The sequence below is a fragment of the Caloenas nicobarica genome, chromosome 7, assembly GCF_036013445.1.
Source record: "Caloenas nicobarica isolate bCalNic1 chromosome 7, bCalNic1.hap1, whole genome shotgun sequence".
NCBI lineage: Eukaryota > Metazoa > Chordata > Aves > Columbiformes > Columbidae > Caloenas > Caloenas nicobarica.
Window position 1 is genome coordinate 16,479,420 of NC_088251.1, and position 11,305 is coordinate 16,490,724.

The 11,305-nt window shown below is 34.4% G+C and overlaps 1 protein-coding gene across 1 annotated transcript; it reads right to left on the reverse strand.

Moving 5' to 3' along the window:
- Positions 1–8,929: 8,929 nt before the first annotated feature.
- On the reverse strand, positions 8,930–9,973 carry LOC135991085 (heparan sulfate glucosamine 3-O-sulfotransferase 1-like). The gene has a single exon (XM_065639360.1). The coding sequence runs from the start codon at positions 9,857–9,859 to the stop codon at positions 8,930–8,932; it is 930 nt and encodes a 309-aa protein (XP_065495432.1). The 5' UTR covers positions 9,860–9,973.
- Positions 9,974–11,305: the final 1,332 nt, after the last annotated feature.

Genomic DNA, 11,305 nt, shown 5'->3' on the forward strand with positions numbered 1-11,305 from the left:
TGAATTTGCAATGTGTTTTCCTGACACCTTTTTGAATTGAATTAATCCAGTATTAATTTATTTTAGATGTGCCAGAAGCATCATCCTATTACTAATAAGTTAAAATAGACAGCAGGAAATGCAGGTCCCTTCCTAGCATTGCCAGAATGCATCTCTGTGTGTATCCAGCAATCTGGGTGATATGTTGACAGAATGAGGCCAGGGATGCAAATAAAGGAATTCTTCCCCCTCTCTCTTCGCAGTAAATATACTCATTTATATATGAAGTTAGAGAATGCAGTTTATTGCTTGTCATTAACTAACTCACTGACTAGAATTTCTACAGAAAAATCAAATCAAGAGAGAAATAGCTTCTATGTTAGCATTACTATCAAATGTTTAATTTGTGTGTTAAGCGATAAAAGTACCTATGTTTGAGAAAGTGCAGTTATTCCATTTTGCTTATCAGCCACCTAAGACTGAAGTAGCATTCTCTACATATATGCATTTCAGGCTAAATCCTTAGCTACGAATTAGAATATTTTCACTGCAGTCACTGTAGCTGACTGAAGTCAGTGTTACCTTACATCAGTGGATCACATGAATCCAAATGCTTCTGTTAAATATTAAATAAATACTTTTTTAAAATGGAAGGTGAATTTTTTCCTGTCCTCCAAAAAATAGCCTCAATCATTACGCTTGCTATGTGTGTTAGGATTAGCTATTTTGTCTTAATTGCTTGCAAGTCTGTACTCTGATCCCCTGACATACTAACACAGCATAGAGACAAAATCTATTTCTTTTTGAAAGCCATAGTATATGTTTCAGCTTTTAATTTTCTCAAATCAGGAAAACTCAATTTAAGATCAAAACTATTTATTCCATGAAAGAGAAAAGGCAGAATTCATTAACAGGTGAAAAACCAAAACCAAAACCACAAAGAAGTATTTATAGATAGAGAAGAAAATCAAAGATAGTGGATGACTGAGAGGAAAGTTGCATTTATGTGAAATAAACATCCTGGGTCTTAGTATTTAAAGTGAGGTAACATAATCCTGTTCCCTTTGATCATAATATATAGATGATCAGGACAGGGAGTCTTACAAGTATATATCACTGTACCCAATATTTATTTGATAAAAAGGAATCATGGACAACGGACCCTAATAAGATAACAAGCTTCTGTATTTTCTGGCTTATTGTTATCTGAAATAGTATCTACAGAAAGATGGATTACTATATTTAATTAATACTTTTCTGGGGACTATATTTGTGTAGAATAATTACCATCTGTGACAACTAGGGTTTTGGACAACAATAATGGAGGACCCAGCACTTAGTAAAATAAATTAAACCGGGCTTCCGAAGTTAGTTTGCTGTTACCAATGGAATACATACTGCAATTTGGCAATAATCTGCCCTGCAGGTAATTTGAGGGGAAAAAAAAGGCACCTAATCGTTCACTTCCACACAAGCACCCTAATAACTGGAAAAAAGATTTTCTCAGATTGAAGACCGAATGTCTATTTGATGGAAGTGGGAAACCACTCTTCCTAGACTCACAAAAGATGTTGCAAGGAGTCATCTGGATGGCTGAAGCAGCCCTGATCTCTCTATATGATCTGGAACACACAATACCCAGTATGATTCAGCAGGTACCCATTTTAAGTGACCATAGTTTTATTTTGTATGCCATTTTTTTCCACTCATGTGGAAATGTAAGACTTAGCTATCATTCTACCTAATTTTTGTATTTTTAATGCAAGTGATTAATACTGTGAAATTTGCCTGTATAACATTGAAATCAGCTGGCAGAAAGGGCATTTACTATGAAAATATTTGTTTCAAGGCAGAGGCAGGAGGGTGTGACACAAGGCATAAAAGAACTACAGTGAACATGTTTCTAATGATACTAAAAATGTAGTAAATTTTGAATGGTAATTTCTTATTTAAGACACTGCAACAAAATATTTTAAACTGCTCAGATGAATTTGGATTTTAAAATTCTAAGTATATCATTAAACAATGTAGAGACTTTTACCTCCCTAAAGGAAATGAAAACAAAGAGAAAGTTTATTTTTGAAAGGTATAAAAGATAGTTTACTTAAACGCTCTTCTGCTATGCTCACTTTACATAAAAAAGCCCTAAGTATGCAATCCATTAGCCATTGTTTTCCAGAAAATCTGTTCATCTATTTAATTCGTTTTTGTCATATGCACACTTGACAAAGAACTTCAGTCACATAATCACGGGTTGTCTGGCAAGTACATAATGAATGAAGCTTATTTTGAATCTGAGAATACAGTACCCATTGTCTGCAAGGTGAAAAAATTAAGAGCAGTATATGGTGCTAGTTCACAGAAGATGCCTAGAGCATGGCCCATACTTCTGTTTATTAATGCAAGTAATAAGTTACAGATAGCTCATACTGGAACTGTTGTCCCTGGTTCAGTATGACTTCAGCAGGATCACTTGAGGGCACAGCTGTAGATTCTGCTTGGTTTTGTTTTAGACTGAGTATATTTTGCAAGCTATGTGTGATGCTTGTGTGCATGTGTAACTACAGCATATGTTGTTTATAAGCCTTTAATCTTCCTTCACTCAGGGCAGCAATGCACTCCCTGCAGTTTACAGTGTTCCATCTGTGTCACTTGTCTTGAGCTGTAGATTTGTATCTTGGCAGAGTATAGAAAAAGTATCTTCAATCTTCTCATGACAGTTGCACAGCATTTTTCTAGGCTGATAGTCCTTGTCAAATCAACAACAAACCTGCTGCATCTAGTGCTGCTAATTTTCCATAAGGAATTTAAAAATGGCCAATACTTAGAGAACTGTTACTTCCCGTCCAATTTGCCCATTTCACCCAAGGATAGACATAATATATACAACCTGTCCTACAGTATTGTAGTATTCTCTAATAAAATGAAATACTGTGTTTTGAAAATGTATATTCATGTATGTCTCTAATAGCCTAATGATTGTAAAATTAATTCAGCCATGTAGAATACCTAGACAAATCCCTGGAGTAGCATGTTACTTACTCCTGTGCATTGTCTTATTAGGCAAATAATAATTTTCATTTGTAACTGTGCCATATCATGCCAACAGATATTTACCAGCAGAGGGCCTTCAGCTCAGGTTTTATTGCATTCTAGTTGCCCTTGCCTTATTTTTTCCTATTGCAAGTTTGGCTGATACTTTCCTAATAGGCAGTTTAGGATGGATCAAAATATTCACATAAAAAGAGTTAAAAAGTAAGAAAATCGTGGCCAGTCTGAGTGGCAAAGGGAATGGATTCTTAATTACCTGTGCTTCCCTTTTATTACTGCCACCTGATTTAAATCTGTAAGTCAGAGCTTTAGAGTAACAATGTAAAAGTTTAGAGTAACATTCTTCAGAATAAGAAAAAATATAACATAATTATGTTATCTAATAAAGAGATAGAAAATACAAAGATATTGTTAAACTATCATCAGTCCATATATAAAAATGTTTTTCACTGAAAACTGTAATAAACCAAATTAGTATTATTAATTCTGATAGGATATCTCTCTACTTTTATTGCAGTGTGACTCAAACCATGTTTATACCTCAGAGGAAACAATACAGAACCAGAGAAATGTCCTTTGAGAGAAAAACTGTACCACTGGTAAAGAGTTTACATTAAGATGTTTTTCCTTTTAACACTTACTGAGAGGTTTTTGTAATGGAACTAAATAACATACAATGTAATAGTGAAAGACCATTTTGCATCAGAAAACAGACTTCATAGTGCTTGTTACATGAGCTAATACATGAGATACTGTACATTTTACATCACATCTATTTTAGCAGGATAGTATGATTCATGTCGGTCTGATTTTTAACCTGTTGTATTTTCCCTAAGTAGCAGACTCAATTTCCAGTACTAATTTATACTTTGCAGTTATGTTAGTATCCTGGCTTCCAAAAATTTTTCATGAATTGTGCTAAGATCATGTAATTGTTAATTAACCTTAAAGACATGCCAATTCCTCAGTAACCACAGAGTGATACTAGAGTCTTTTTATACACCATTGGTTCTAACTTTTAAATTTGTATTTTAAAATAGCCAAACAGTTTAGTAGGTCACACTGAAACTTGAAATAATCGTAGTGGAAATTGTTTGGCCAGTAACAGAATATTGGCCATTAACTGCTGGTAATTATTAATGTGCCAGGCAAATTATCACTGATTTTAATTCCAGTGTGTCTGTTCACTTCTATGATAAAATTCAGACTTCTGAAGGAAATGAAGGATCAAATCCACAAGTATGGAAAATAATAATCTACAGGAGTATAATCTTTCCTTAAATAATTTAAATGTTTTTTTCTCTGCAAGGAAATGTTATCGTGAGTATTGTTATTGTGCAACTCTTACTATGAATCAAGGTATTGGAGGTTGTATCTCTCTTTTTTCTTTAAACTGTGCTCCTATAAGGCAAAGTAATAACCTGTGTTATTGTTTTTAACCACATAGATTAAACAAGAAATTACAGGGATTATTACACTTTTAAAATTTTTCTCCAACTCATGAAAGCATCTGAATTGACAATAAGCAATTGGCAATAAGCAAACTTGCTGGAAGCATCCCAATTTTTACATTTCTTTTTGATGCACTTTTGAAAAGTGAATGAAGACTGAAAACTATGTATGTGAATGCACTTCGCTTTAGTAGCCAATCTAATCCTTCTTAGATGCATTTCATAGGATTATCTATTGTCTTTGTATCAAAAGGATACTGCAGGAGTTGTTGTGTAGCAGCATACAATGATGCGCACTAAGTGTATGCCTTCTGTAAAGTTCTCCACCATATTGCCTATAGATCCTCCAAAAATGTCTCTGCTTTAACAGGTATTCTTTAAGAGGAACTGTAAATTCTCTATCAAGGCTAAACTGTGAAAGAAAAGAGCAGAAGTCAGCCCAAGGCCTTTGAGCAGCTAGATACCATGAAAAATCCAGCCCTGGCAAAGTAATGTGGGTGAGTGCAATAGAGGAACCTCTTTGTTTCCTTCCCGTTAGTCAAGTACTAGGAGCTTCTTGGGGCAAAATTCTAGCTTTTAAGTTTCCCAATGCTTTTTCTTTATGTACTCTAGGTTATATATAGCCCATATTAAAAATATACTAATATTAGACTCATCTAGGTATTAAGCAAGATCATGATGCTTATTGTGGCAAAAGCTAAACTGATCCAATTACAGCTGCAGTTGCTTAATATTGCTAATTCTCAGTGATACGAGATCAAAGCAACTATAACTGTGGCATTTTAACTAAAAAAGGAAAGAAACAGTGTTTAAAGTGAAAGTTTAATATTTGTGGAATGCAAAACAACATCAAAGAGCTGCTCAAATCATCGTAAATTCTGTAGTAGTCTTACACATATGACTATATCATCTGTTTCGGATGCTCTCAACAACCTTTGAAATTACTGCATGATCTCTTTACAGAAATAAATTTCATGTGGGAAGGTTGCTTAAACACCTCTTGAGTATCAGGTAATGAGATGAAAGCCCTTTGATGGCCAATTTGGAGAAGAATAGTTTATGGTTTGCTACCAACTGTGGAAATTCATAAGAGATATTTGTAATTTCTTAAATTGAGAACTGTGTAGTTAATAACATCTTTAAACTGATTGTGAGCCTCCAGTTCTTTCCACAATTTGTCTAGTCTTGAATTCCAAGTGCCAAAAATTGAGTATTTTTTATTTCAGTATTACTAAAGTATGGCTTATTTCATCTGATCTCCCTCCTGAGGATGAGGGAAGGAGGGTTATCTTTTGAAGACAGTAAGAATGGAGGCCGGGACTGCATGAGATAATATTTTTCAGAGCACAAAACGAGAAACTGATGGAAACTGTTTCTAATTTTAAATTACAGTCTACTATATTTACTGAATTCTGTTATGTAAAGTTGCATCTTTGTAGACTATTTAACAAAACTTCAGATGAGAATCTTCATTTACGTAAAACCAGAATATCTAACCCCTCACCCAAATTATAATGTGAGTAATATATTTCTTCTGGTATTAGTAAACTCTAAAATAATAATTGCATTCATTCCATGAACTCCGTCCTTCCCAAAAATGCTGAGCAGGAACGAAGAGTGCTAACAAATCAAGTAGATATATCCATCACTAATCCATACAGATCAGCTCTCCTTGAAATGTAAATTCCAGAAGGGACCTGCATTTTCAAAGATGCATACAGCTTCTGCCAACTGTTCCTGTGTTCAACCTATTTAAAGATTAGCTGTAAACTTCACAGAAGAAAGAGAAAGACTTGATGCCTGCAAGCATAAATGTAGAAAGACATTAGATTTTTTCTTTTTCCTTTTTTTTTTTTCTTCTAAGTCTATGAAATGAAACGTGACATATAGACATGAACTTTTCAATTACTGGCAACTACCTGAAACCGCTGTTAAAGTATACATTGTTTTAAAATTAGCTTATTGAAAACAACAACAACAAAACCTAACCTTATTCTTATTTGATTCTATTAAACGGAATCATCATTGAAAAGAAGCAAAACAAGAACATGGAAAGTTTTGGAATGTATAAGAAACAGAAAGCGATGCTGAAAGAAAAACTACAATCTATGATATACACTGCTGCTCTGTTGCTACCTGCAATATTGTATTTCTGAAATTAGTGTTTCTGAAATTAGAGTTTTGTTCATCACTGAGACTGCATTGGTCAGAAAGAACAGGCTATGTTAAACAATACAGAGATTCTGGATTTGGGGTTTCTGTTATCAGATAAAAATGTTGTGCCCACAAAATACAAAGTGTTGGTCCAACAGAAAATCACCCTGCTGATTCAGAGTTCAGAATTTTTCTGGGTTAACTTTTTACTTGACAAATAACAAAGAAGGCATTGTTAGGCTATACAACTGTAATTATTACAGTTTGCCTACCCATTGTCCTTGTAGAGATGGTATAAGACCAGCATAAACATCCTGGGTTTTGGCTAATTTGAAAGAAATACATTTGTATTTCCACACCTGATTAAGATAAACTTTGTACTTCTGAGTACTGCCCGGATCTGATCAGTATTAATGATTAAGAACCCACAATCTCAGAAAAGGTGGAAGTAGTAAATAACAATCTGTAGAAATCAGAGCTGTAGTAAATAATCATACATCAGAAAGATAATTTCAGAGGTTAATTATATGACCAGAAAAAAAATATTCTCTCATATATACACATGCAAGTAGCTGAAGAGATAAAGAATAAATTAATTATATTCTTTTTAACAGGGAATACTTGATGAAGGCTATTTCCACATAATCTGGCTGGGTCCGATTCTGTCCAGCTTCAGTGGAATACTGCTACCTGCCTAACATCTAAGTAGTCCTCCCATAAAGTATTAGAAGCCTAGAAATTGGTGCTGCAATACATACCTTCTAGCCTGTGAAGTGGACGACCCAATCCCACATTAGGAACATACACTCCTGTAGGCTGAACAGTGGCCTAGACAGAAGGACCCAGGTTCAGCATCCTCACCATGGTTAGGTGGAGTTTGATGCTGGGGTGCTCAGTGTGGGCCCACACGACCACAGCTCACCAGCATTCAGAGAAGCCTGAGGAGGAACACAGCTGACGAATGCTTCTGCCAGCGGCTGCACCAGAGTTTCTGGATTGCAACGTACAATGTCAAACAAGCACATCTGCATCTGTAGTTCCATCTGGCACCATATTTAACATTTAAAGTTGATTTTCTTCTTTGGTATTGATATATAATGAAATGTTTACATGAAAAAGGAGAAGAGACTAGCACAATACTGTCAAACAAACAAAAAAAATTAAAATAAGAAAATTCCTAATGCAGGGGTATAGATGGGTGTGGTTTTTATATATAATCTGAGTATGACATACTTAACATATTGAACACTGTCTCTGAGATATACAGTGTGACAAGATGTTATTTTAACATTGAGAACATCCCATGGTCTGCATTAGAAATAACAAAATAAAAATACTGCATGCTTTGCAGGGCAAGTAATTTTTTTTTTTTCAACAAGAATCCATGTGCCAATGGAGATATGTAAGCTAAAGCCAGGAAAGCAACAGAATAACTAGTCACAGAATACAAACATGATTAATATGGTAGTACTAATGAAGAGCTTGTCCATTCAAGAGCAACTAATCAAGTATTTGTACAGTTGCTGATATTAATAATTCCCCTCCCCCTTTTTTAACTGTACAGAAGAACAACCTGGGATATTTTAAGTTCTTTACATTCAGAACTCTCACTTAAAGCTTCTTCAAACAGTTCATATTCTTACTTTGTTTGGAGAAATTTTTTTGGTAAACCCGAGATAGTAAGAGCATGGTTTAATACTAATGATATACAGAGCTTCTAGTTCACCTTTTCAAAATTATAGGTGAAATAGATTCCTTTTATTATTAATCAATTAAGAACCTCAGCATATTAACAGAGGATAAATTATTTATTGGAGCCACTATGTAAGCCCCTGTTTTGACATACAATTTAACTTACTGTATGAAAAATTCTAGAAATCAATGCCACTATCATTGTGCGTGATATAAAAAATTACTAACAACAAAAAATACAGAACAGTTAGAATAACACCATTTCAAATATTTACAGTTTTTACACTATTAGAAGCAGTCATTTTTTCAAAACAGCACAAATCTTGTAACAGAGATATCTGAAATAAGTCTGCTAAAGTTAATGTATTTACATGATGAGAGAAAGAAGATCAGAATATGACTTATAGTAATCACACAAATACATGAAACTTCTTCTTCCCAACAGAAAGGGTACCATTTCAATGAGTTAACAGATGTGTTATTCCAGTGAAGCATATAACTAGTATGTTAAGTTCTCATCATATGAATCTCTACAGTTTAGAAATATATGTTTGAACGAGTTTGTTTCAGGCCCTTTTTAAGAAACATTGATTCCAAATGCATCAATGCCAGTCAAAGGAATGATTAACCATTCTGTAAAATTTTGCATTATGCTCTCTGAAGTAAGAATACAGTTGCTCTAAAACAGTATTGTTAACAAGAGGATGGGGACGCCCTTTGGATTCATGTAAACATCTCTCCCTTCCATCACTTCTAATGCAGTAGAATCCCTTGGTTTGGTTAAAATAAAAATTAGAAGAGACAATTCCTGAAGGAAGATTTAGAAATCTTTCAACTTTTTGTAATTCAGGAAGAGGGTCCTTGATTAAAGTATTGCCATCCACTATGTGAATCTGATCCAAACTGAAATGCTGAAGCCACTTCTCCATATGAACATCATATAGACTTCTCTGAATAGCTTTGTATTTTGTATTAAGTGCTCCATTCTTAATAACAATATCTTCAAAAAGCTGAACAGGCTTGTGGTTTTCTACTCTGTTGTAATACACTTGGGTATAGTCAGATATAACTCTCTCAGTGGGATCTCTTAGAATAAGCAGCAGTTTAATGGAGCTATTCATATCATGAATTCTTTTTGGAGCCTGTGGTGATGTAAAATAGCCTGGTGTTTTCTCAATTGTAATTTGATTTCCATAAGAAAATGGCATCAGACTTCTATACCAGTCTATTCCTTTCACATAATTTTCATCCCAGTCAAAGAAGTGGACTTCTGTAGCTGCTACCACAATATTAGGATGAATATCCAACATTTCCAGCAAAGCTCTTGTCCCTCCTTTGCGAACTCCTATGATGATTGTCTGAGGTATTTGTCGGTTTGTGCCAGGAGGTCTCACCTGTGCTGAGTAGTGTTCACTTTTATTGCTGAATAATCCTACTTGTGACTTCAGTGTTTCCAAGAGTGCCCCATTCTCAACAGGAGCACCATGAGCATGAGTCAGCAGAAGATAAGCTGACACTAGTAGGAAGGCCATGTGGAGAGGAATAATTAGTTCAAGATAATGTTATGCTTGACTAATGAAAGAACAGGTAAGTCCCCTCTCAAGTTGGCTGGCAGAACTTGTGGTAAACACACAGCAAGTTTCTGAAGCATCTACAAAATAAAATAAGAGAAATCAGTATTTCTAAACCCATCGCAAGTTGGAAATTCAGCTCATAATTCAATTCACAAATCTCATCTGTGATCACAACAAAATTATTTGTTTTCCCTGACTTTATTTCAGAAGAACAAAAAAACCCCCACATTTATTTCCTTAACCACGGGTGACCAATGATGGACACTATACCCTTCAATAGCTTTTATTTCCCCTAAGCATAACATTATAATTGTTTATTTGATTTTAAATTCCTGACCATTATTTGCTTGCTTTGATTTCCCTAGTTCTCTTCCATATATACTACTTGCCATATAAACCATACAAAATATGATATAAATAATAATTCCAAAGCATTTTTGAATGTAAATGTCTTTCCTCAAATTCTCTGCTAGAATAGTATATCCTAATCTAAAAGCACTGGATGGCGGTGCAATCATTTGGTTTCCAGTGAGCTATGGATCATACTAAAAAAGTTCCAGTTACTTAGACACAGAAAACAAAGCACAGGTATAGGCTAAATTTTGTAATCTGAGACCTTTAAAGCAGAAAACTAATATTGTGGCAAAGCAAGAATGAAGTGTCTGAGCTGGATCAGTGTGGAAATAATAAATAAGGTGGATTTTTTGCAACTATCCAGGTGTTGTGAAGCATACTCACTTAAGTGTTGGGAAAATCTTGGCAAAATCAAATCTTCAGATAACATTCTGCAGTGCATCCAAAGATCCCTATAAGACATATCCAGATGCTTTCTAGGCACCTAAAAGCTTTTGCAGGGAGGAAAACCTGTTTGGAGCCTGATACAATAATTTTCTTAATCCGCATAGCATATGATCATTTTAACCAAGTTGTGAATGTTAGATCTCTTAAAAATTCTTAAAAATTTGAAAAAAATCTTTAGGCTTACATTTGCACAGGCACATATGTGCAAGTGAAAGAAAACGTCACTGTAACTGTGCTGCTAACATTCAAAATCTCTTGGGTAATTCTTGTATATTTTATTTGAAACAGATGATTGCTAACAGATCTGCCATCACAACAGCAGTGATTAAAAAAATTCAGATCAATTTAACACCTGCACTAGAACTACTATGCTTGGATCGCCTGTTTCTGTGTCTGAAAAATCTTACAGGAAAAACCCTAATTGAGAGGATTATTTGACTTCATTCTATTTCTGAGCAATTATGACCTTTTAAGATATGTAGAATAGGTACATCCTTAACTTTTTTGTTTTCAGCATGGAGTACAGAAACAAACAAGCTATTTCATACAGTGAAGCAGCAGTCATTTTAAAAACAATAACTGTTTTTGGAATCCATTTGAATT

Excerpts from the sequence above, each read along its gene's own strand:
- LOC135991085 (XM_065639360.1), bottom strand. The coding sequence starts at position 9,859 with ATGGCCTTCCTACTAGTGTCAGCTTATCTTCTGCTGACTCATGCTCAT.